This window comes from Gymnoscopelus microlampas (genome assembly GCF_963454915.1).
Source record: "Gymnoscopelus microlampas genome assembly, chromosome: 23".
NCBI lineage: Eukaryota > Metazoa > Chordata > Actinopteri > Myctophiformes > Myctophidae > Gymnoscopelus > Gymnoscopelus microlampas.
The window spans coordinates 14128238-14155737 of record NC_139960.1 but is presented as its reverse complement, the minus strand read 5'-3'; the positions used below and the strand labels follow the sequence as shown (position 1 = coordinate 14155737).

General features: G+C 44.2%; 1 protein-coding gene across 3 annotated transcripts in view; it reads right to left on the bottom strand.

Annotated features, from left to right (window-relative positions):
- Positions 1 to 844: 844 nt before the first annotated feature.
- Positions 845 to 27500, bottom strand: part of grip1 (glutamate receptor interacting protein 1) — a 91998-nt gene continuing 65342 nt past the window's right edge. For all 3 annotated transcript variants that reach the window (XM_084050283.1, XM_084050281.1, XM_084050282.1), the window contains exons 10-25: positions 26361 to 26510; positions 23991 to 24140; positions 22937 to 23123; positions 22374 to 22519; positions 20987 to 21067; positions 19058 to 19127; positions 18313 to 18458; positions 16766 to 16910; positions 15859 to 15998; positions 13334 to 13528; positions 12790 to 12946; positions 11710 to 11821; positions 9414 to 9524; positions 7329 to 7445; positions 6601 to 6747; positions 845 to 2146 (exon numbers count right to left, since the gene is read on the bottom strand). In XM_084050283.1, coding sequence (XP_083906409.1) covers positions 1868 to 2146; positions 6601 to 6747; positions 7329 to 7445; positions 9414 to 9524; positions 11710 to 11821; positions 12790 to 12946; positions 13334 to 13528; positions 15859 to 15998; positions 16766 to 16910; positions 18313 to 18458; positions 19058 to 19127; positions 20987 to 21067; positions 22374 to 22519; positions 22937 to 23123; positions 23991 to 24140; positions 26361 to 26510 — 2333 coding nt within the window. In that variant the 3' untranslated portion in view covers positions 845 to 1867. The remainder of the gene's footprint in view (positions 2147 to 6600; positions 6748 to 7328; positions 7446 to 9413; positions 9525 to 11709; positions 11822 to 12789; positions 12947 to 13333; positions 13529 to 15858; positions 15999 to 16765; positions 16911 to 18312; positions 18459 to 19057; positions 19128 to 20986; positions 21068 to 22373; positions 22520 to 22936; positions 23124 to 23990; positions 24141 to 26360; positions 26511 to 27500) is intronic.

Sequence of the window (27500 nt, the reverse complement as noted above, 5' to 3'; positions counted from 1 at the left end):
TACTCTGTACAATATCCCACACACAGGACCTGTCTGTCTGTCTGTCTGTCTGTCTATCTGTCTGGTTCAGGGTTCTGCTTTGTACCACACAGGGCTTGCAGTCGTATACCGCAGTGTGCGGTAATACAGGAGTAGTGTAGAAGTAGTCGCAGTACCATTTAGTACTACAGTAGTTGTAGCACAGTAGTAATGTAGTAGCAGTTGGGAGTACAGTAGTAACAGTAGCAGTAGTAGTTCTAGCACAGTAGTACCGTAGTTTAGTTAGTAGTTAGCGGTACAGCAGTACTGTAAGTTGAGGTAATCATCGTACAGTGGTACAGCAGTCAGACCTATAGTTCTTGTGCTTCTTCTCACGCTGTTGGTTCCATTCCTACTCCTGTGCCTTTCGTCTCATTTTCCTCTACCAGTGGTGAGGAGAAAGGTTGTTGGTTCCATTCCTACTCCTGTGCCTTTCATCTTATCTCTATCTCGTCTCCTCTCGGTGGCAAGGAGAATGTTCCAGACTTTCCAGTCCATTCTGGTGTGCTTGGAGCAGTGGTTCTCAAAGTGTGGCCCCTTGAGGGTGGTGTGGTGTGGGGGGGTTCCAAGGCGTCCCTGGTTAAATAACTGATAGTTAGGAACCCAATGGACCCTTAACCCATTAAGACCTGAAGCGATTCTTTTGGGGAAAAAATTAAACATTTTTTTTCAAGATTTTTCAAAAATAGCAGATCTACAAGCTCATAGCGCGGCACTCGGTGCCACGCTATGAGCTTGTATATCTGCTATTTTTGAATAGCCAAAGAAACCTAAAGTGACACTGATGCGTGCGTTCCAGGTCTTAATGGGTTAAAGGAGTAGTTCACCCAAAAATTACTTATTTTCTATCAATTACACACCCCATAAAAGCCTTGAATTCAGGGATTTGTTTTTGTTTTTGTCACATTCCTAAGCCAATAATTTGATGACTGGGTGTATTTATGGTAGGAGACACAAAGAGTCTACTTTGTGTCTCCTACCGGATACATTAGCATCTTTCCGCCGGTAATCTAATTATTGGTTTAGGAATGCGACAAAAAAATGATAATAATCCATGGATTCAAGTCTCCATGCGGTGACTAATTGATAGAAAAAAAGTAATTTTTTGGATGAACTATCCCTTTAAGGCAAATGTATGCTTTGAGCGACTTGTCGTACGGCGAACGTGACTAAAAATGTATCGTGGAGGTCCAGGACCTTCGCCAACGCTGGAGAAAACGAAAGGTTGCAGACGCCTTCATAAAAGGCTGTGTACTCTGCTTGGTAGGGGAAGATGCACGACACCACATCCACTTCCTTGTTCGCGTTTCATGGTAACGCTGTCAGTGTCGGCGAGTCGCAGACAGTATATGAATGCTCAAAAGGCAGACAGACACAAGGTGTGACGTGACGTTTGACGCTGAAAGCATAAATTGGCCTTCACAGGTCTGTAACTCTGAGAGCATACAAATGGAACCGAATGGACCCGTAACGTTCTTAGTTATGGGGGTCCGTGACCTAATTCATACCAAACTGGGGGTCCTTAAAAACAAAATAAAAATTGAGAACCACTGGCTTGGAGGCTCTGTGTGCAGGCTGGCGTCGCAGTTCAAATGTCAAACATTTAGGGGTTTTAGGGATCACAGGTGGTCCAGAAGGCATGTAGCACCATGAAGGGTCTACTGCCATCTGGTTTGGACCAGTTAAACCGGTTTAGTCCTTTAATTCTTTTTTTTTCTTCCTAATCTAATTTTTCATTTGTCTCTTCTGTCATGTGAATATCTGACCTGCTTAGAACTGCTTTAAACCAGTACAGAACCAGTTTAGAACCGGTTCAAACTGGCTTAATGCTTTTGTGTTTTTTTTCCTGCTATAATGAGCTATTAACAAGCCCCACCCCTATCCCATCTCCTGGTTGGCTCCAGCTAAGAGGCCCCTCCTCTCCCTGGTTGACGAGGAACTCTGACAGGCCAGCCTCACTGTTCGTGGGCTGAGAGGCGTGGCCAGAGGTCATGCCGTCGTTGTGATTGGCTGTGTCTGAAGAGGAGGCGGGGTTCCGGCTGATGACGAGCTCCAGGTTGTTTCCAGACTCGGCGATGAGAGGAACGACCAGGCAGCAGTCGAAGTCTCTGGTCCTTACATGGTTAATCTACAGAGAGAGACACAGACACACACACACACACACACACACACACAGACAGACAGACAGACAGACAGACAGACAGACAGACAGACAGACAGACAGACAGACAGACAGACAGACACACACACACACACACACACACACAGAGAGGTCAATCTGAATCTACCCATAATAAAATTACTTTAATCCATTAAGACCGGTAACGCATCTGTGTCATTTTAAGATTTCTTTGGCTATTAAAAAATAGCAGATCTAGAAGCTCATAGCTTGTACATCTGCAATTTATTTTTCAAATCGTGGAAGATTTGTGAAAATCTTTGAATATATATATCTAACTATATAAATGGCGACCAACTTCCGCACCCTCGGTGTCCACACCCCACAGCTCTGTTATCGACTAAACAACGCACCGCCAGACCACATGTCGGCAACTGACTCGCCACGGCGGCCGCGCTGAATTTACGCCTCGCGTAGGGGACATCTCACTGCTGACTACACCTTTTCCACCGCGCAACATAATTAATTCTACTCACCAAATGTCGGACAAAACGGAAGGGGAGGCAGCTTCGTACCGTTTACCGTGCGCACGACCTCATCACCACAACAGCACGCAGCCGCTGCGGGTTTTTTTTCCTTTTTTTCCAAACTTTTTTTTTGGTCACCATTTTCTCCAGGCACCATTTCTGGTGTAACGTCGGGTGTTTCTTTTCACCAGCCAATCACCTTTCACGTTGCCACGTCCGTTGCCACGTCGCGCTGACGTACGCTAAACAAGCGCTGCCGTGCGCACAATGCAAACGAGCCCAAAGGCGCGCACAAATAAGCCGACCATTGCTTAGACACAAAGTCAGACCTGGCAACGCAGCCTACGCCAATCATGTGTGAGAGATCTACAAGCTATGGGGCAGAGACGCCACCGTATCTTAGCAACAACTACAGCGCTCACTCTCATTGGTCCTGTCACGCTAAGAGCAGTCTCCAGACAATGGCATCGCAGACAGCTTGCTGTTACTGCTGTAGCCATCACAGGCAGTTGCAGCACGACGGACAGGGCGCTGTGATAGCTGCCATGTCGCTAACGCTAACCTGGTTGTCATGCCTGCAGCGGCTGTGCAATCACTTTGTCAACAATGCACGTTCGTGTGGTGAATGTCTATATTGCTGCTCAGTTCGTCCATTGTAGATGGTGTATGTTTGTGTGTGTCTTCTGGACAACTATGTAGCTCCACAGCAACTACAGTAACTAACGTAATGGCAGGACCGCCCCGTGCAACACATGTTAGGCTGCATTATGGTCATGTAGTAATTTCAGATAATTTCGCTCCGATTAGAGCAGTGTTTATCAACCCTTTCACGCCCCCCCCCCCCCCCCCCCCCCCCCAAATACACGTACTTGATCTGGGACCCCCCCATTCTGTTTGACTCCGTTCCACAAGTAAATATTGTGAAAATAGCCGATCTACAAGCTCGACACGCCTCACGTTGAGAGCCTTTGTAAGCTTGGAGATCGGCTATTTTCTACATGATTGCCTCTTTCTTACATTCTTTGCCAATGTGGCCCATGTTTTCATAGCATAGTTTATTGACTACTTCTGTTGCAGAAATGGCCATTTCCTTTACTTTCGGTTTTTTATTGTCTCCGCCAGGCCGAAAGGCATGGCGCAAGACTATGTTTCACCCCCTGTCCGTCCGTCTGTGATAGCTAATCTCTCACATCGTTGACTTGATCGCAGCAAAATAACAGCCCGATGTGGAGAGTCAGTGAGAGCTGGATAAACGACGTAAAATGTGTCAAAAGGAGTCTGTACGGCTGTCGATAAATGAACACATGACGTCGGTGGGAGAGGAGATATTGTGTCTTTTGGACAAACAGCAGCGTGGTGCTGATGTTTGTTGTGTGAAGCAGCTTAATGTCAGAGTGTTTGTGTTGGAGCGCCTCAGTGCGGCTGCAGAGTTCATGTGCAACCTCTTCCACAGAGACACAGAGACACTAGAAACTCTGCTGGGGAAAAAAAACACTGCTGGGCATTGACTTTCCTATGGACATTGATCTACACACTGCAGGTATATCTGCTACACACACAACATCAAACTACACACTGCAGGTATGATGCAGCGTTTGCATTACAGCCAGCATGCCAGCGTAGTTCCCATATGGTTTCAAGGTGGGCTAAACCATATGGACCCCATGTCAGCAATGTCAGCGGCATCCACTTCAGTCCCAACTGCGATGCCCATGCAGGCTATAAGTAGCTTCTACCTGGCCCTTAGCTGGGCCCCAACTAGCCATGTTTATGTGGGACCAAGGCGGGTCCTACCTGCGTTTGCCCATGCAGGCTTTAACTGGGTTCTACCTGGGCCCTAGGTGTACCCTAACCAACCACAGTGCAGTGCCCATCGCTCCAATTGTTGTGACGTCAGGGCTCTCAATACTGCACATTGGTGGAGGAGGAGGGGCCGCAGGGCGACCGCACACATCGCTGAACCAATGGTAGCCCACGGATGTTTCCTCTGTGGATTTACAATCTGCCCCTCTATGCCACATATCATCCGCACTACAGGGTCTTCACTGACCGAGCCACGGCCCCACTGACCCTCATGACGCTACGCCACTTAAACGTGCGGCAGCATGCGCTGGGTTGCCAGGTTTGCACAGCCTGCGCCAGAAACAAGCAACCACCTTCATGAAAAAAAAAAAAACACCGAAATGGTCCGCAATGTTCCAGGGGTGTCCCCGCGCGTCCCAACACTCCACAGGGGGTCAGTGGACCATCAGGGGGTCCGCGGACCCCCTGTGGACCCCCTGAAACATAACAAATATTATTTCTTCAAATTTTTTCCTTTTTCAAAAAAACTTTTCCACAGTTTCACTCCGGCGATTTGGGTCCCCCAATATACACACGGCCACGCTGGGCCCCGTGCGCGGCTGGGGTTGAGGGGGGCGTAGCCCCCCGAAACTCTAGTATATATATATATACATTTTTAACTCAAATATTTGCTTCTGTGGGTCCCTGGAACAAAACATTTTGAGATGGGGGGGTCCAGGGACAAATACATATCATTTTCGGGGTCCTTGACATGAAAAAAAGTTTGAGAACCTGATATAGCAACATAAGTAAAAAAATAAAACAGGGAAAAAAACTGTTAGGATTTAGAAGACATTTGTAGAATCCCCCAGAAGCAAAGATTTGAGTTACACATGTTGTAAAAAAAATCAAAGATTTGCACAAATGTTCACGATTTTTAACGAGCTCGTATATCTGCTATTTTCTTTATAGCCAAAGAAATGTAAAAATGACACAGATGCGTTCCCGGTCTTAATGGGTTGAGCGACATTCCAAGCTCAAATTACTTATCTAGAAACAATGAACATCTACAACAGTGAACACAGATTATAAATGTGTTCCGTGGATGAAATTCTGACTATTTTAAACATTCAGACGTTACTCACCAAATGTGTTAAATGTTGTGCAGTACTGTACTGTATTTGCCAATAACCAGTTTGGCATTGAAAACTACAACTCTTTATTTATTGCTCTCTCTCTCTCTCTCTCTCTCTCTCTCTGGACCAAATGTGAGATAATACTATTAGCATATTGCATCTGGCTTTAGCTGGAGCAAACAGAGAACATTACAGAATGACTGCTGTAAACTGAGCAACTACAACTACTTTGACGTTTTTCTACAGTAAGTGGAAGGAACGACGGATATTTATTAAAGCCAGGATACATCGACAAGGAACGACAGCAGTAGTGTTTTCTGTAAATCACCTATCACTTTGTGGTTTGCTAAATGTTTACTCTTTTCTATTTGTGCTTTCCTCCTCTACATCATTGGTTTTCAACCCTTTTCATATCAAGGTCCATTATTTATTGGGCATTTGAACCACAGAACCACCATTTGATGAGATTTAAGACTCTCAGACCCAAAACTTAGAATATTTTGTTATCGTTGGATAAGATTCTGTCCACAATCCCATGCTGTATTGATGTTGGTACCATAGAAGAGACGACAGGCTCGACCTATTGTATTGATCAAAATAACAATTCTTTAATTAAGTAATGCAGATGTTTACCAATAATCTAACTCTTGAGAGCGTAAAAAGAAACCAGCGTAAAAAAAAACATTTTACACTCTCAAGAGTTAAAGATCTATAAGGGCCCATTTGGTTACCAACTCTCCATCATTTAGCTGGGGACCACCTGTAACCCCCTCAAGGACCACTGGTTGAGAACCACTGCTCTACATCATTAATTCAACAAAACCTTGGTATTTTAACTTCAGATGTAAGGTCTACAGCTGAAATCTCAGTTTTAGTACTGCTATTAAAAGTTCTCCACTAGCATGGAGCCCTACATGTCCAAAATGTAGTGTGTGTAATGTGTGTAATGTGTGTGTGTGTGTGTGTGTGTGTGTGTGTGTGTGTCTGTGTGCGTGTTTGTGTGCGTGTCCGCGCGTACCTGCAGCAATCTGTCATATGCCTGAAGGCCCGCCAGTGCAGCTGGACCCCCAGGTCTGATGTTGTTCACATAAACTCCCTTGTCTAACAGACCGTCGGACACACTGAAGCCAAAATCATCCAGATCCGACTGTTTCTCTAGAGTGACCTGGAACACCGCGCACACACACACACACACACACACACACACACACACATTTACAATTCCAATTTACAATTTAGGCATTGAGCAGACGCTCCTGAATCCTGAATATGAATTCTTGCCTCCGGCCAACGGTTAGAGGCCCCTGCAACTAAAAACAATAGGTACAAATTCTCATTAAAGCGATCGGGTGATCGATCATACTGGAGCTAAATATTCTATGATTTTTCAAAGGTTAGTGAAAACACTCGAAAATCTCTGGCAGTGGCTTAGCAAACAAAGTTTTATTTCTGGCAGTCAAAGAGTTCAAATGTATTACCATCATCATCATTATCATCATCATTAATTAGTGCAGAATGTACCATTCCATTGTTAAACAAAAGCTAACTTATTCTCCATGCTTATAGATTTATGAAGCATAGTCTTTAGGGTGGAACAGATTGTTGGTGATTGATCTCCCTCTACTCTATACATAACTAGGAAGCTAACATCCATGTCACAGCGCTTCAGGTTAAAAAATCAACTTGTGGATTTTTGCAGGTGCTCTGTGTTAGGGAAAGACTGGAGGGTCCAGGGTTAAATGTCACCTTGTGGAGTTCCACAGGGCTCTGAGTGAGGATGTCATTGACTTCCTGTCTCATCTTCCTCATGGCGAAGGCTCGACGTTGAGGGTCCGAGGGCAACGTGTTGGAGCGAGGGGTCACCTGGAAAACAATGTGAGCATTATTGTAATATTAATTGTGCAAAAGACAACATTCAGCCACTGAATGTCACTAGATGCAGTTGCTGGTGTGACTCTAGTCAGCTGTGAAAAACGTTCGATGCGTTGTTTTTTTGTTTTTGAAAATGTGTGAACATTTTCAACTAAAGCGATTTATGCAAAAATAATTGCGATTATCTCAAATAATTGCGATTAGACGATTATGTAATAATTGTGACAGGCCTACTAATGTCATGGTCAGGACCTTTTCACACCAATTCACCTTCAGCTCCGGTAATAATGCGTTGTGTCATTCTCTGTAAATGAGGAGCTGAAGCATGAGTCTATCAGATTTCAGAACGTTGCCATAAAATCAATGAGTGTTGTAAGCACACCGCACGCAACTGCTGTCAGTACGTTCCCATGTTCATCAATGTCTGGATGTTCTGTAAGCACAGCGAGCGCCGAGCGTGGATATCTTTTCAAGTCTGAGTAAAAATGGTGACGCCCCCCCAGTCACTGTGTCACTCATGAGAAACACTTCTTTGGTATTTTAACCCATTCAATCCGGGAACGCATCTCTGTCATTCTAGATTTCTCTGGCAATTCAAAAATATATACAAGCTCAAATTTTCGAAAAATCAACATTTGTAAAAGAATGTTCCAGGGACCCCCAGACGCAAATATTTGAGTTAGAAATATTCGCTTTAAAAAACTATATATTCAAAGATTTGCACAAATGTTCACGATTTTTCAAAAAGCAGATATACAAGCCCTCGAGCTTGTACTGCTATTTTTGAATAACCAAATACATCTTAAAGGACAGAGATGTGTTCCCGGATTGAATGGTTTAATTTTGCTACACCAAAATGTAACACTACTTTTTTATTTAAATTTTGCAACACTTAAACCCAACACTTAACACATCGGGTGCCAAACACGGTCTGAACCGTGTGTTCACAGAGTAGCGCTTTAGTTTCGAACACGGTCTGAACCGTGTTTTCGGTCTTTTTGTTTTTTTCCACACGGGAGGGGCTGGAGCAGCTCTGGAATCACCCACGGTGAATCTGAGAAGGAAGGGCCTTATAGATCACTGTGCCAAAAACATGGCTCCCCATCCGCTTCCGTTCTATCTCCTTCTCTAAAACCCCTATAACTCCGAAACTTTTTACGTTGGGGAAAACGTCTAATTTTGTATGCGCGATCGCTCCGCCATTGTGACCCGCGGAAAAGATGTTATCGTTCCAGGCGTTAGCCAGGAATATCATGCAAAATGCACGCATGCTTTGTTTCACATGGATTGCTCGTCGTGGAGTCTACAGCTTAAACAGCGCCGCGCAGCTCAGAGGTGAGATTTCTGGCACCGAACGTAATCTGTTATTATAAAATTCTGGCACCGAATGTGTTAAGGTCCTTACACACCGGGGCCGATTTTTTCATGCGAATAATACTTTTTTTTAAAAAACCTTATAAAGTCAATGCAAGCTTCCACGGAGCGAAAAAGCGAAAAAGCGAAGCGAAAAAGCTTCTTTTATTTATTCGGAACGAGTCAGAATTTTACGTATATTCATCATAATCGCTGGTGTGTAATGACCTTTTAAACCCAAAATGTCGTCCGTTTGCTATGAACAGGCTACACTTAAACTAAAGTACAAATATCGGACAACATAAAAAAAATGTAACATGTCTTTGTCATTTTAATTTCGCTACACCTAGCCCTGCTGTAATGGATATCAATTAGGGGATCTTGCACATGAAAATACAAACACACACACCTAATAAATATACACTTTGCTACTGGTGCCATGACCAGCATGTCAAGCTCCCAAGCCAAGGAGGCGCCACCATTTTACTCGATGTAAAAATAACAAGACGTTGACGAATAAATGTAAAAGCTGAATAGTAACGTGTTTATTATTATTATTATTTAACCAGTGAGGTGATAGATGAAAGGTGAAAGGTCACAGGGTACCTGCGGTCGAGATGAGCTGGGTTCCTGGAAGCTGGCCTGTCTTCCCAGGGTGGTCCTCAGGGGTGAAGGGTCGTGGTTCAAACTGAGACTGGAGCCTGACATGATGGTTGCCTGCCAACACAACACACAACACACACACACACACACACACACACACACACACACACACACACACACACACACACACACACACACACACACACACACACACACACACACACACACACACACACACACACACACACACAGGAAGTCAAATATCCAAGCAGGAAGTCAACCTAGTCACAGTTTTAAACGGTCACACAGCAAAAACCTCCAATCCAGTGAGTAAGCCAATCAGCCTGTGTAGTCTGGCATGGCCAGACTGCTATGACACAATTTCTGAATGCTATATAGAGTCTGGAACTATACACCCCCCTTAAAGCAGATTTTGGAAGCCGTCATCTGTTCCGTCATTTCCGTTCACGGAAATATATTTAAAAGAACGTCTATAACATATATTTTAGAATTTTGTATTTCTGAATAGCAGCAAGCTATATATATATGCTTCGAATAATCTTATTTTACATTAGGACTAGGGCTGTCACGATTACAAATGTACAAAATGAATAGTCACACAAATAATCGCGATTGACTTCTAATTGTGTTTTTGGCCATTGGAACATATGAATACAAATTACATTTCTGTTTGCCTTTTAGGCTTTGTAATCAAATATTGCACAGGGCAGATATGACAAATAACTTAAATATACAAAGGGGGGGGGTACCAGGGGGTCCCCAGCTAAATAGTTTAGTTTATATAAAATAGTTTAAAATAGTTTTATAGCATCACAATCATTTGAACAACTTAACCCATATGTTATACATTGGCTATTAAAAAATAGCAGATATACAAGCTCATAGCACGGCACTTGGTGCCGTGCTATGAGCTTGTAGATCTGCTATTTTTAAAATATCTTTAAGATTCGTGCAAATCTTTGAATATATTTATTCAAAAGCGAACATTTTAACACAAATCTTTGCTTCTGGGGGGTCCCTGGCACAAACTCTTTTCAGATGGGCGGTCCGCGGCCAAAAACATATCATTTTGGGGGTCCTTGACATGAAAAAGTTTGAGAACCACTGATCTAGCCAGCTCTAAAACGGACACACAGCAAAAAAAAACACTCCAATCCGGTATAAGCCAATCAAGTCAGTCATCATGATCACTGTGGGCGGCGGCATGCCCAAGTCTCAGCCAGTCAAATTCAAGAATTCAACAGAGCCATTCCATCAGTTTGCTTTGTCAGTCGAACAAACGACCCATCAGGCCTTGCAGCAGTTTCTCCGTTCATGCTTTACACACAACTCTAACTACGGAGAAGAGATGAGAGGAGAGGAGTAGATACCACCAGTACGTGGATGTCTGTGTCCAGCCCTGACTCCTCCTCCTGGAAGAGAAGCGGTCGTGACCACGTTACCATGACAACAGTCAACTGCTGACTGAACTGTCTGTAGCAGCACAGTGGAGATGTTTTAGTTTTTTGTCACATTCCTAAGCCAATAAGTCATCAAATTATTGGCTACGTTTCAAATAGAAATATTGTACTTTTGACTCGACTACATGTCTAGGAAGGGACTCACAAGCGTACAAAAATATTATGAATGAACCACTTACTGTAAAAAATAGAGTCAAATAGAGTGAAAATAGCTGCATTGTGAGCTTGTAGATCTGAAATGTTCACTATTTTTGAAAATGTCTGCATACTTTTTATTTATTCTAAATTTCAATACAGCAATGCGCTGATATACAAAAAGAAAATGTACTTTGTAATTTGTACTTTTGAATTCTTGAGTGTTTACTTGAGGATATACTTTGTCCACGACTGCTGAAGTGTAAAGAAGTTGATTCTTTAAATCAGGGGTCTTCAACAGGCGGTCCGCGACCCCTAGGGGGTCCTCAGAGTTACTCCAGGGGGTCCGTCAAATCTTTGTGTGATAAGATTATTTTTTTTACAATAACCACTTGAACCCTAGCATCCCTTTTCTGAGGAGAACTTTAGCCAAAAATAGCAGATCTACAAGCTCACAACGCCTCGCAGCGTGAGGCGTTGTGAGCTTGTAGATCGGCTATTTTTTGCGAAGAGGTTTAGGTGTAGAGGGGAAAAAAGAGCAGACCAAGTAAACAAAAAAAGTTTAATCTGAAACACAATTTTATACAATATAGAGGGGGTCCCTGCTTCATCTCTCTCTCAGCTAGGGGGTCCTTGGCCTGAAAACGTTGAAGACCCCCTGCTTTAAATAGAGAAGAACATACCTCTAGTTCTCGCAGTATTCCACTCTGTCCGCACGTCTCCAAGTCCTCCAGGGCCTGAGACCAGAACGTCTCTTCCTGGTCGGGTTCCGTCCCATCATGCCCTACGCTGAATCTGTGGGCCAACAGAAGGTCAGAGGTCACACACACACAAACACACAGCCAATCAGAGAAGAGATTCCAGATACTATAAACAGTGCGCTGTGGGATCAGGGAGACGACACAGACTGCAATTATATAGAGAGCATGTGTGCAGTGGTGTAAAAAGTACTCACATGTTTTACTTAGGTAATCACTTGAGAGTGATATAAACACACAGTACAAACCACCTCAAAAACACATCACTTACAACCACATCACTTACAAGTTTGACCCTCAGTGGAATAGCTAGGACTTCTCATTACATTAACATTCCATTATAATAAAAAATATGACTCATTTAAGTTTTTTTTCTTTTTCAAAATGTGATTTTGTAACCCATGTTTTTACCCAGTGCCAATTGCCTAAGCATATACGGGCACTACACTCCCTCTGCCGGCCTAGGGAACCCAGGGCCGAGCTCATGCCTCCTTCAATGCACGAGGAGCTAACGAGCCATCTTATCACCTGACAGGGGGGGAGTTTCCCCGGTAGGACGTAGCGCGTGGAAGGAACACGTTATTCCAATCAGTTAATTTCCCCTCCATCAAGGCTGACCGGGGGGAGGCAGTATAGAGACCAGGATTACTGCATGTTTTTTGTGAGGGTACCTACCCTAGGGGGCACGGGGAGAACATAGAGCAAAACTCCACAAAGAAAGGCCCTTTCGCCAACCCCACCTAGGGTATGGGCACTGATGACTCGGAGGAGAGAACACACCCCCAGCGCCCACATCGGCCCCGGCGGGAATCGAACCCAGGACCTTCTAGCTGTGAGAAGACAGCGCTACCGACTGCGCCAAAGACATCGCCCGAGTGTCGAGGTTGCAGCACTGGAATATCAACGTTCGGCATGCCCCCCCAGACTCATTTCAGTTTTAAGGTATTGAAATTAATATTTCTATAATCTGCATTACTATATATATATGTAAAAACAATCTCATACCCGCTGAGAGGTGGGCGGTCCCATTCATCGTCACTCAGGCCGAGGTCTGACAGCGGATTGGTCCTCTGGCGGGTGACGGAGGAAGGTGATTGGCTGTTGGTGGTCTTGGCATTACGCCAACCATGGAAACTATAAGGAGAGGACTGGAACAGAGGAGCTAAAAGACAGACAGACAGACAGACAGACAGACAGACAGACACGTACACAGTTTTTCAGTTGTTTAGATATAGATATACTAGATATAATTAGATTACACACACACACACACACACACACACCCACACACACCAGTGTTGCCAGATTCTGTGAGAGAAACAAGCAACCAGGTCTAGGAAAACCAGCTATTTGAAAATAAAATTTTATTATTTCAAATAAAATCTTGCGGGGAAATTATGATAAGCAGATCTGGCAACCCTGACACACGTACACACGCACGCACGCACGCACGCACACACACACACACACACACACACACACACACACACACACACACACACACACACACACACACACACACACACACACACACACACACACACAGTACCAGGTGTGTAGCCACTGTCTACGTTGGATCCATCCCACGATTCCACCGCACTGTCCACCGATGGCAACGTGCTGAACGTTCGCTGGGGCGGAGCCACCATGATAACAGGCTCCTCCTCCCCGTCCTCGTTCTCCTGGCCTAGGCCCGCCCCCAGACCCACCCCTGAGCCAATCACACAGGCCTTGGGGCTGGACACTGTAGATGGAGAGGAGAGAGAGAGAGAGAGAGAGAGAGAGAGAGAGAGAGAGAGAGAGAGAGAGAGAGAGAGAGAGGAAACATTGTTTTGAGTGAGGATGGTGGCAGAGAGCTGCATCCGCCACCAGGGGGAGCCTGGGTAAAGGTCTGTGGCTGGATCTTGAAGAGATCTGTGGCTGGACCTATTTTAGATCAATGACACACCCCATAAAGCCTTGATTTCATTGAGATTGTTTTAGTTTTTGTTGCATTCCTGATCAAATTGATGGCTCAGGTATTAATTCAAGGCTTTATGGGGTGTGTAATTGATAGAAAATAAGCATTTTTTAGGGTGAACTACTCCTTTAAACACGTTCTACCTGGTGAGCCTACTTTGGCCAATGCATTATAGGTGCATTTTCAAAAAACTTAACTTGAACTCACTTAACTGAATAAAAAAATGCAGATCTACAAGCTCACAATGAGCGGCAGCGGTTCCGGTAGGACACTCCTTTGTGTCTCCTACCGTAACTGATGCCTAGCCTACCAGTGCGCTGGTCATCCAATTATTGGCTTAGGAATGCGACAAAAACAAAAAAAATATCCATTAATTCAAGTCTCCATGGGGTGACTAATTGTTTTAGCCTTTAACTGGTTAAATGGGATAACTATAACTAGACACTCACAGACATATATTTTCACCTTTCATTGTTGTTGTAAAAACGGTGCGGTTGACACATTTGGCCAATCACATGAACATAATGGACATCCAGCTATTGTGCATCCAGCTGCTGCTTTTCCTGCCTGACGATACTACTGTATTGTTCATTATTACAGCAGAGTGAAATGAGCACCGTGTGTGTGTATGTGTATGTGTGTGCGTGTGCGTGCGTGCGTGCGTCCGTGCGTGTGTGTGTGTGTGCATGAAACACGTAAATCAGGTCAATTCCCTTCCCAATCTCACAATAGCCATGAACGAGACGGGTAACCATGGTAACGTTTAGCACAGAGCACAGAGATGGTGACTTCAGCAGCTTTTAGAAGGTACCAGCCTTCACAAGCTATTCACTGCCGTCGGGGGCAGAAACCGCCTATCTCCATATTTCCATATTTCAATTTTTTATGGTTTATCCCCCCATAAATGAATGCCCTACTTGCCCATACTACAGTGTGGCGCCAAGAAATAGGCAATCTTTTATAAAAAAAAATTGAACCAATGAAAAGGATAAACCCATTTAGACCGGGAAAGAATCTCTGTCATATGCAAATCTTTGAATATATTTTTAAAGCGAACGTTTGTCAAATATTCTGTTCCAGGGACCCCCCAGAAGCAAGTATTTGAGTTCAAAAGGTTCCCTTTAAATAATATAATTCTAAAAGATAGGCAAAAATTTTCACGATTATTATTATTTTTTTCTGATCGACAAGCTCGTAGCTTGTAGATCTGGCTTTAGCTCAAATCTAAAATGACACAGATACGTGTGACTAAATAATAACTACATTGGATCCATTGGAACACAGTTTTTTTTCCCCCCATTTTCTGAAAAGTAACGCTTTTGGACTTAGAAGGTTTCCACCAAACAGCCACCTATTGTATTGTATTGTATTGTATTGTATTGTATTGTATTGTATTGTATTGTATTGTATTGTATTGTATTGTATTGTATGTCCTCCTGACAAATGTATTACTTTTGTGTGCTTAATCATTTATACTACTACTACTATGATACTAACATTTTATTCAACAGGAAAAAAGAACTGCTGACTATTTTCAGACTGATAACCTGCTTCATTTCTTTAGTGTAAGCCCAGTGTAGAGAGCAGAGTGCGTGCGTGCGTGCGTGCGTGCGTGCGTGCGTGCGTGCGTGCGTGCGTGCGTGCGTGCGTGCGTGCGTGCGTGTGTCTCAGTGGTGGAAAAAGTGCTCAATTTGTTTTACTTGAGTAAAGGTATCAATACTGCAGTGTAGAAATAATCTGTTACAAGTAAAAGTAAGGTATTCAAAATGTACTTGAGTAAAAGTACAAATGTATTGGTATCAAAATATACTTAAAGTACAATTTTTATTTGTACTTTAAGTATTTTTGCCTGATTTTACCGATTTATCATTTAAAAAAAAACAATTTTCTTTTTTTCATATCTTTGATTTTCGGGACATTGCTCTGCTTGTGCGGGACGTGGGACAGAGGGTCCAATTTCGGGACTGTCCCGCGAATTTCGGGACAGGTGGTCACCCTAGTGTGTGTGTGTGTGTGTGTGTGTGTGTGTGTGTGTGTGTGTGTGTGTGTGTGTGTGTGTGTGTGTGTGTGTGTGTGTGTGTGTGTGCGTTTGTGTGTGCGTGCGTGTGTCTTACGTTCTCCTTGCTTCTTGATCTTCAGCGTCACCGTCTCTCCTGCCATCTGCAGCAGATGAATGGCTTCACTCAGTGGCTTTCCCTTCAGACTGTTACTGTTGATCGCCAGGATACGATCTCCTACATGGATGGCCCCAGTCCTGCACAAACACACACGCACACCACACACACACACACACATATGTGCACACACACACACACACACACACACACACACACACACACACACACACACACACACACACACACACACACACACACACACACACACACACACACACACACACACACACACACACACACACACACAGAAACAAGGTGGGAAACAGGTTGAGTATTGTATTTTATTGTATTTGAAGTATTACAGTAGCTGTGCTTCACTGTTTTTACTCCATACTGTATGCCAGTAACGTTTTCTTTATCTTTATCTTTAAACTGAAAATAAACGAAAATGACAAATGAGTGAATACTGATTAAAATCTCCCCATGGATATTTTTTTGTTTTTGTCGCATTCATAAGCCAATAATTTGATGATCGGCAGCGGTTCCAGTAGGAGACACAAAGAGTCTCCTTTGTGTCTCCTACCGGAACCGCTGCCTACCGGTCCGCTGGTCATCAAACTATTGGCTTAGGAATGAGACAGAAACCCCAAAAAAATCCATGAATTCAAGTCTCCATGGGATGACTAATCCATAGAGAAAAAGTTTATTTTTATCGGTGAACTATCCCTTTAAGATCATTAATAAAGATTCAATACTTCGAATCAAATCGAACTTCATTACGAAGCAAATAAACAGGAATCAATCTTCTAGTGTAGCTTATAGAACAACAGTTACTCACACATCTCCATGTACATGACACTGCCTGTGAGCAAGCGAGTGTGTGTGTGTGCGTGTGCACGTGTACCTCTCAGCCAGTCCTCCTCTGCTCAAAGAGGAGATGATGATGGGGTCGAACGGCTCCTCAGTTCCTGAGATAGTGATTCCTAACGGACCACCGTAGCGCTTCAACTCCACTGTATAGATAATACTACCCGACATCTCCTGTTCATCTGCACACACACACACACACACACACACACACACACACACACACACACACACACACACACACACACACACACACACACACACACACACACACACACACACACACACACACACGCTGTCAAGCAGAAACCTTGTACAGTATCTCCATATTTCAACTTTTTATGTTTCTTCGTTTCTACTTCCTCGTGCGACAGTGTCACGCAAATGTAGCGAAACTAGCAGATCTGAGATGGTAGATCTGCTATTTTCCCTGTATTTGAACAACTTTGAAAGTGAAAGTGGTGAAAGTATGTGTGATTTATTATGAATATTTAACCAATGAAAACCGTTCACAAGACCTTGTGACTAAATAATAACTACATTGGATCCGTTAGAACAGTGGTTTTCAACCTTTTTCGCGTCAAGGACCCCCAAATTGACACATATTAGCCCAGGGACCCCCAATTGAAAAGATATGCCAGGGACTGAACCATTTTGATTTCTTGGGGGTCCCAGTCTACACTGTATCGTCATCATTAGTGTTCATTTAACTCTGAGAGTGTACAAATGGAACCAAATTTGGTTCCATTTGTACACTCTCAGAGTTACAGACACATAAGGGTCAATTTGGTTCCTATAAATTAATTTGGCTGAGGACCCCGTGGAAACCCCTCGAGGACCACTGGTGGTCCCCGGACCACTGGTTGAGAACCACTGCATTAGAACATGTTAATTTTTTTTTTTTTCCTGAAAAGCATACCGTTTTGGACATGCACGGTTTCCACACGATGATGACTAAATGTGCCGTACGCTCGTAAAGACGCAGTTAAATAATTTGCAAGTAATGAGAACAGAAAACCTCAGAGCCTAAATGATGATGATGATGATGATGATGATAGCTTCATGACTCACTGGTCTGAGAGACCCTTACAGCTGACAGGGTGAGATCATCTTTGTTGATGTTTTCCGTTTTGCCTTATATAGCAATTTACTGGGCAGTGCATTTATGTTAATTTATGTTGACTAAGAGGAAATGACTTGGAAATATTGAAAACATTTAACCACTTAGATCCCATAAGAGTAACCGGAGTCCCTCAGGGCTCATGGCTAGTGTATTTTCTGTTTTCTGTTATTATGGGGAAAGCTTTCGCTGAAAATAGCAGATCGACAAGTGGTTGTGAGCTTGTCGATCTGCTATTTTGAGCGAAAGCTTTCCCCACAATACCGATGCTGGGGTTCAAGTGGTTATATACCGTTTGCGCTGCAGCAATACATTCATACGTTTATATTACACACAATGATTGATAATTGACACCGGATAATTCAATCATATTGAATCAACACCAGAGTTAAACAACTCTATCTGTTTCTGACGCGCGTGTGTGTGTGTGTGTGTGTGTGTGTGTGTGTGTGTGTGTGCGTTACCTGAGTTGTCCTCATCTTTGCGTATCTTCAGTTTGACCAGGTCCTCACACTGTTGGAGGATCTGAACAGCTTCTTCCATGGTGCAGTTCTCCAGCCGAACGCTGTCGATCGCCAACAACTTATCTCCCAACTCCAGGGTGCCAGTCCTACACATCAACATTTCAGAACAGCAATTTTATGAATATTAAAAATGAATACAATTTTTAAGAATATGTTTTTGCCATTTTTAACCCTAACCCCTGAGGCTAAAAATAGCCGATCTACAAGCTCAGGGTGTGAGCTTGTAGATCTGCTATTTTAGCTATTTGATGTACATATGTGAATGTAAATATATACAGGATTTAAGTGGGGTACACACACACACAGATTGGCAGACAGACTGAATAGTTAATCACACAGTGTACACACACAGATATACTGTGTGCACACACACACACACACACACACACACACACACACACACACACACACACACACACACACACACACACACACACACACACACACACACACACACACACACACACACACACACACTAGCTAAAGCAAACACAGAAGCAAATACAGTGAATGACAAATCCAACATTACAAACAAAGATGACCTAATTTTGTATTCTCTAGCCAATTCCCTGTGTGTGTGTGTGTGTGTGTGTGTGTGTGTGTGTGTGTGTGTGTGTGTGTGTGTGTGTGTGTGTGTGTGTGTGTGTGTGTGTGTGTGTGTGTGTGTGTGTGTGTGTGTGTGTACCTGTGTGCTACACTGCCCTTCTTGATGTCAGAGATGATCAAAGCATCACCTGGTTTTCTGCTGGAGGGAGCTAGAGAGAGAGAGACAGAGAGAAAGAGAGAGAGAGAGAGAGAGAGAGAGAGAGAGAGAGAGAGAGAGAGAGAGAGAGAGAGAGAGAGAGAGAGAGAGAGAGAGAGAGAGAGAGAGAGAGAGAGAGAGAGAGAGAGAGAGAGAGAGAGAGAGAGAGAGAGAGAGAGAGAGAGAGAGAGAGAGAGAGAGAGAGAGAGAGAGAGAGAGAGAGACAGAGAGAAGAGAGAGAGAGAGAGAGAGAGAGAGAGAGAGAGAGAGAGAGAGAGAGAGAGAGAGAGAGAGAGAGAGAAAGAAAGAAGAGAGAGACACACACACACACACACACACACACACACACACACACAGAGAGACAGAGAGAAACAGAGAGAGAGAGAGAGAGAGAGAGAGAGAGGAGGAGGAGGGGGGAGAGAGATGGAAAGATAAATAGGGAGAGATGGGTGGGGGAGAGAGAGAGAGAGAGAGAGAGAGAAATATTGAACAGGGTCAAAATGCTTTTATTTTCACATCCCTGTTAAAACAAAGCCACAGCCCCTACACCCATCAGAGACAACACAGTGAGAACACACACTGTTTGTTTGTGCAAAACCAGGGCTGAGTAAACACTGTTTACGGCGTCAGCCATTTTGTAGTCTAATCCTATGAGAATGATTCAGGGATGCATAAAGGGTGAGGAGGGCTAAACAAGGTGAGAACATCGTGCGGATAGAGAAAACCTGCCCCAGCTGGGGGTGCAGGGGGGGTCCGTGGGGACGCTTCAGCGGGAGAACATTTTTGAAAGATATTCACTTTATGTGCAGATGAAAAAAAAAAGAAAAGAATACATAGCAGGAAATAGCAGATCTATGAGCTCACAACATGTCGCAATGTGACCATCAATTTTCTCGATTTGACGTCCGACTGAGTATATGTAGGACTTAAGTCAGGGGTCTTCAACAGGGGGTCCGGGACCCCTAGGGGGTCCTCAGAGTTACTACAGGGGGTCCGGCAAATCTTTGTGTGATAGGATTTTTTTTTTACCTTAACTACTTGAACCCTAACATCCCTTTTCTGAGGAGAACTTTTGCCAAAAAATAGCATATCTACAAGCTCACAACGCCTCGCAGCGCGAGGCGTTGTTAGCTTGTAGATCTGCTATTTTTGGCAAAGAGGTATAGGTGTAGAGCGAAAAAAGAGCAGACCAAGTAAACAAAAAAAGTAAAATCTGAAACACAATTTTTATATAATATAGAGGGGGTCCCTGCTTCATCGCTCTCTCAGCTAGGGGGTCCTTGGCCTGAAAACGTTGAAGACCCCTGACTTAAGTAGTTAAGTATATTCGCATCTGCCCCAAAAAACAACCATTATGGGGTAAAACAACCCTACAGAAAACAACTCAACGATATCAATAGATCTGAATACGTCAACAAGACAAAAACAATGAGACAAGATAAAAAATAAGAAATGTTGTAAATCAGTAATGTATCACACACTCACTCTACCACAATCAGATATGTCCAGTGGCGTGCACAGACATTTTGAGGGGCAGGTGCTCAAGTAAATTATACTTTTTTTGCTAGGTTTCGAGTGGTTATGGTAAAAAGAAAAATCATAGCACATAAAGAATTGGCGGACCCCCTGTAGTAACTCTGAGGACCCCCTAGGGGTCCCGGACCCCCTGTTGAAGACCACTGCTGTAAACTGAAAAAAAAAAAACTTTTGTTTTCTTTTTTTCAAAAGGGCACTTCTGGTCGAGAGGGCAAAGGGCAGGTGCTCTAGCTCCACCTAGAGTCTATCTGTGCACGTCCCTGGACATGTCATTGGTAAAAAGAAAAGATGTGCGTGTGCGTATTCATGCGTGCGTGTGTGTGTGTGTGTACATACAGCTGATGGTTATTCCCAGCTCCACTCCTGGTTTCTTTGGCAGCTTGACGTGGAAGGTTCCGGAGCTAGGAATGACCGACTCTATGGAGAGAGACAGAGAGAGAAAGATTTACATCACTAAGAACAAGTCTGTGTGTGTGTGTGTGTGTGTGTGTGTGTGTGTGTGTGTGTGTGTGTGTGTGTGTGTGTGTGTGTGTGTGTGTGTGTGTGTGTGTGTGTGTGTGTGTGTGTGTGTGTGTGTGTGTGTGTGTGTGTGCAATCTGTGACACAGTGTAAGAAATACATGGTCATTGTGGGTCAGAAAATGAGTTGAACGGATATTTGAAAACATCAAGTTCAAATCATGTATTAAGATCAGGTCAGGTTCAGTCCTCTATGTCTATGAAATTAATTCAAGGACCCCAACGGAAACAAGTCCGCAAGGACTTTTTTGGTCGGACCTTTTAGACAAAAGTATTATAAATGTAACTGTGTTGTTTTACATTCTTCTGCCTAATGAAAAAATTCAATCAATCAATCAAAACCATTGTTTCACAGGGGAGACTCATCGCTGTGGTCAGGTCCGCTGGTGACACCACAGTGATGGGCCTGATCACTGAGATGGAGAACCTGACACAGTTGTGCCAGGCAGTGTTGATTTTGTCAAATTTTGATTTAGTTTTAGTCGTAGTCTTTTGAATAAACTTCCATTTAGTTTTAGTCATATTTTTGTCATCTGAAATGTTTTAGTTTTAGTCTAGCTTTCGTCAACTAAATCTAATAAGATTATAGTCGACCCCTAACCCTAACCCTCTAAAGTTGATTTAGTCGACCAAAATGTATGTTGGTGGTGCCTTGATGGCGTCGTAACGGCTGATTTTATAATAGCAGATCTACAAGCTCAAAACGCGTCATGCTGCGATGTGTTGTGAGCTTGTAGAACTACTATTTTCAGAGCGCAACACCCGAGCGCAACCAAACATAAAATGACTTTTTATGTTTTTTAGTTCTGCTGGATCTCTTCTCCACTAGTCCCTCACTAACATTTTAGTCTAGTTTTTATTTGTTGACGAAATTGTTAATATATTTAGTCTTAGGTTTAGTCATCATAGCTTAGTTTTTATTCCGTTTTCGTCAGTGAAAAAAGGTAGTCGACCAACATTTTTCGTCACAGTTTTAGTCGGCGAAATCAACACTGAACCATACAGCAGGGGATCCCGCAGCCACAAGACCACTGGAAGTAAGCTGCGCAATAGCTTTTTCCCCAAGATAATCAGGGTTTTGAACGGGAAAATGCAAAATATGACAGCGGTCAATCAGAGATTATTCATGTGTATATAGTATATGTGCGTGTGTGTGTGTGTGTGTGAGAGAGAGAGAGAAAGAGAGAGAGAGAGAGAGTGTGTACCTGCTACATCAAACTCTATTTCCAGAGTGAGCTGAGCCGTGATTGAAGAATCTCGGAGAAGCTGATTAGTTTCTTCCAGAGTGGAATCTTCCGTAGGAATTCCATTTATGGACAATATCCTGTCACCAATCTGCAATATACCACACCTACACAGACGCACACGCACACGCGAACGCACACACACACACAAACAATGATGTTGTTCAGAAGGATCGATCACAACGGATCAATAACTCGCTAGCATTAGCTGGATCTGCTGTTGAGGATTTAACGCACACTGTCCAGAGACAAGGGGATTTTGAACCAGTAGACCAGTGTTTCTCAACCTGGGGGTCAGGACTTTTAAGACCTTTTTACCAAAAGAAAAACGCTTCACGTTGCTAGGCGTTGTGAGCTTGTAGATCTGCTATTTTCACAATATTCATCTGTGTAAATGTAATGCCTCAACTCCTACAAATACGTCAAAATTGCACTTAAGTACAGTACTTGAGTAAATGTACTTAGTTACTTTACGCCACTGTGCGTGTGTGCGTGTGCATGCGTGTGTGTGTGTGTGTGTGTACCTCTCTGCAGGGCTGTCTGGGTCCATGTAGGCGATGAGAGGGGGGGAGGACAGTGTTTCCGTGGCGAACACGCCCCCCTGTAACTGGATCCCAAAACCCATGATGCCGTCGCTTAGCAACGTCACCTCTGTGGTTTCCGTGTGAACGACCTGACCGGCCAATCCCACTGTGCTGGAGGCCAGAGACACTGCACGCACACGCACACACACACACACACACACACACACACACACACACACACACACACACACACACACACACACACACACACAAGGGTTACAAAAATCGAGGGATAAAAATGATAAGTTATGGGTTATGTTATATTGTCATATTAATATGATATAACGGTTAATTAATTAGGAGGATCAGATCCTAGATGAGCAACATTACAATCAACCGGTCTGGACCGTTTTTGAGAAGCTATGCGTTATGTGCCATAAACGGTCCGGACCGTTTTTATATATATATTTTTTTTCCCCACGTGGGGCGCTCTAACGAAACTTTGGGATCATCCAAGGAGTCTCTAAGAAGGAGAAGCCGGGTGAGGATCCATGTCAAAAGTCCTTCCGGTCGGCCGCTCCAATGTTATCTCCTTGACTAAAAGCTTAATATCTCCTATTTCTTTTTAGCGTGGTGGAAATGAGCCGTTTTCGATAGGCGATCACTCTGCAATGGAGGATCGCGTTAGAAATATTATTGTTCCAGGCGTTAGTCGGGACCCTCCGCCGTCTCGCACGCACGCTTTGTTTACATGCGCGTCCTCGACGGGGCTTCTACAGCACGAAAAAAATAGCAGATCTACAAGCTCACAATGCGTCGCATCGCAACGCATTGTGATGTTGTAGATCTGCTATTTTCAGATGGCCGAAATGTATACAGAGCTTAAGTGGTTAATGTATGTGTTGTAATAATAATCGAAATCTACACCACTGAGTGCAAGGATCATGTACTAGATCAGTACTTGTAATTTGAACTGAGTAATAAAGTAATAGTACTTCCAGTCTTGTGATTGGGTACAGGTCTTGTGCTTAAAAAGGTCAAAGGTCAGACTCACGGGAACTCTTGAAATCTTTCTTCTTCATCTTCCTCCTCGTCATCGTGCCCCGGGGGCTGTTGGGATACATGGTCCGGGGCAGGGTGGACATGTTTAGGGACGAGAGACTATAGGCTGACATGGAACCGGGAGAGAACGACTGGCCTAGAGCTGGAGAGAGAGAGAGAGAGAGACAGAGAGACAGAGAGACAGAGAGAGAGAGAGAGAGAGAGAGAGAGAGAGAGAGAGAGAGAGAGAGAGAGAGAGAGAGAGAGAGAGAGAGAGAGAGAGAGTCATTTATCTTTCAGAGAAAAAAACTGAATGTGAGAGGAGGAAAGAAGAGATGAGTCAAGGAAAGCACACAAGGAGAGGAGAGAAGGGAGGATAGGAGGAGAGAGGTGAGGAAAGGAGGAGAGAGGCATCAAGTAGAGGACACAAAGAGAGGAGAGGGGAGGAGGAGAGGAGTCAAGGAGAGGGCACAAGGAGAGGAGAGAGGAAGGGGACAAGGAAAGGACACAAGGAGACTGAAGCCAAATTCCAATACCCAATTGGACCGCTGTGAGTGGCCACTCGCTCACTCACAGCATGGCGGTGTTACGGTGAAATTGGTGAACCTGCCTAAATATGTGACCATCTTGTGGACTTCTTTATGTGGCCTAAATACAGCTAGGTTGAACTCTGCTAACAAACAAACCGCAATGATTTACGCTCGGCCACTGACGTTACGTGATGTCTATCTACACGACGGTCACATATTTCGGCAGGTCAGCAATTTCACCGTAACACCGCCATGCTGGAGTGACCGCGTGTGAGTGAGCAAGTGGCAGAGATTTTGTGTATTGGAATTCGGCTTGAGAGAGGAAGAAGGGGTAGAGGAAAGGACAGGGCCCTCATTTATGAGAAAAGAAAAGAGGGCGTACGGCCCAGAGCATTGTATTAGAGAGTTCCGCTAATGAGGGAAATAGTTACAAACGCTCATAGACTTCAGTCCATTCCGTAAACTTTGTCACTATTCACCAACAGACGGCTATGTGGAAGACCTGGCCCGATGAAGTGAACGGAGCTGACGCAACTCTTCGTGAATGGCTCTGGTACGGCCATTTCCACACAATATTTGGCATTTATCAATCTGTCATCAATCTGTCATGAGCGTGGCCCGCCATCAATTCTTATGTCAAGTATCAGCTCATGTACGCACTTGAATGTCATACAGCTGTGCTAGCAGTGTAAATTAGAGTAGTGCGCTCCGAGGTACTTTGCAGAGGGCGATCAGTGATAACGTCTGGCATATCACAACCCTCAAGGACCCCCCTCGGGGTCAGGAGGAGCACTAGGTTGACAAAAGGTTATCCCCTCATGGAATATCTTAACCCCCCACCGGCAGACCCTCTGCAACAGAGCAGGAGCGACAGGGCCACGGTGGAGCGCTGTGTCGGGCTGTTTAAGGGCAGACGGTTCCGTCTTGGATCGGGGGGGGGGGGGGACTGCTCTGCATTATGCCAAAGTGTGCGACATGATTCCAGCCTGTGGAGGTTGGACCGCCTCCAAACAGACACAGCCTCACGCCCCCTCCTGTGATCTTTGGTGTTTGATATTCCAATGCAGGCAGCCTAATGAACCCATGCCAAGAGATCCATGGCCAGCACAGCCACAACAACTGGGGGCTGAATGAAGGAGACAGGGAGACAGGTCGCTTCTAAAATGCAGCGTTACCTGTGATTACATGCAGTAAATTGCCTACAGACACTCATTCAATTTAAAAGTGTGTTAAAATGCTTTAAGACAACTAACTGGTGTGCTCTATGCCGGCGTGCTGTTAAGTTACACAAGTGACGTTGTTTGGGCGGAAACAGTGCTCTCTGATTTTCACAATAAAATGTTACCCAGCCGCGTTTAGTTCAGTACCGCCCGTCCCCGTACCCGTGAACTTAGTTATAAAAGTATATTTTTCACCCGTTTTCACCCGTCAAACGCGGGTACCCGTCGGGTATTCGCGGGTACCTAGCCCGTTGCTGGACTCTGCTCTGTACTGGTTTCTACAAATCAGTGGTTCTCAAAGTGGGGCCCAGGGACCCCTAGGGGTCCTTGAGGGCATTCCCCCCTAACAAAATGAGGAACAGTTAAGCTATTTTTTTTACATTTTTGAAAAATCTTGAAAGAATTTTGCCATTTTTTGAATAATGAACAGAGGGCCGTGACTAAAATAAATATTAATTTGGGAGTCCTTGTCATGAAAAATGCTTGAGAACCACTGTGTTAGATTGATAAATGAGAGCCAAGGAGAGGAGGGGATAGGAGCGGAGGAGAGGAGGGGATAGGAGCGGAGGAGAGGAGGGGATAGGAGCGGAGGAGGAGAGGAGAGGAGGAGAGGAGGAGAGGATTGGAACATACGGGTGGAGTTGTTGTTGCGGGTCAGACTGCGGGTGTAGGAGGAGGAGTGGAAGGTGTTGTAGTGTTGATAAGAAGGAAGAGTAGATGATGAGGAGGATGAGGCTCCTCCTCTCTGCCAGGGGAGAGAACGACTACTGCACTGTACCTTCACTACACACACACACACACACACACACACACATGCACAATGCACATACACACGTTATACATACATAAGCATGCACACAATACACGTACAAACACATGCGTTACATGTACAGAATACACACACACACACACACACACACACACACACATAATACACTCATACACACACCCACCCACACGTGCACGGACACACACACGCACGCACGCACGCACGCACGCACGCACGCACGCACGCACACACACACACACACACACACACACACACACACACACACACACACACACACACACACACACACACACACACACACACACACACACACACACACACACACACACACACACACACACACACACACACACACACAGACACCAGGGTAAGGTTTAACAAAACACCATTTACATGTTGACATAGTAGTAGTATTAATACTAATAGAGTACCTAAGTCTGACATCACTTTCCCTTACCCCCCCTGGGGCACCGTCGCAAAGTTGTTATCCAACTCCACATTCTAAATCCCATAACACGGTTTCATCATCACCACATAAAGAACTGTGTTCCAAAAACTAAACAAATCAGTCCAGCGATTTTAATCATATGGATATGAAGCATCAATTGACGGTGAAAAGTTAGTAATGTATCCAAAGAACTACAAAATAAAGGGCCAAATGACCAAACGACTACAACTCCCAGTGTCCGGACCACGGGACTACTGTCGCACATAATCAGCATCACATTGTGTTGCACTGGATTCTTTCTTTACTACTGTTTCATACCGTCAAGCGGCCAGTGTTGCCAGATTGAGAGAAACAAGCAACCAGGTCTAGGAAAACCAGCCCAAAAGAAGCGAATATGGGCCACACGAGCACTTTAAAATATACATCAGCTATTTGAAAATAGCAGATCTTTCAGATCGGCGATTTTCAAATAAAATTTTGCTTGGAAATTATAATAAGCAGATCTGGCAACCCTGCAAGCGGCCCTCAAATCTAG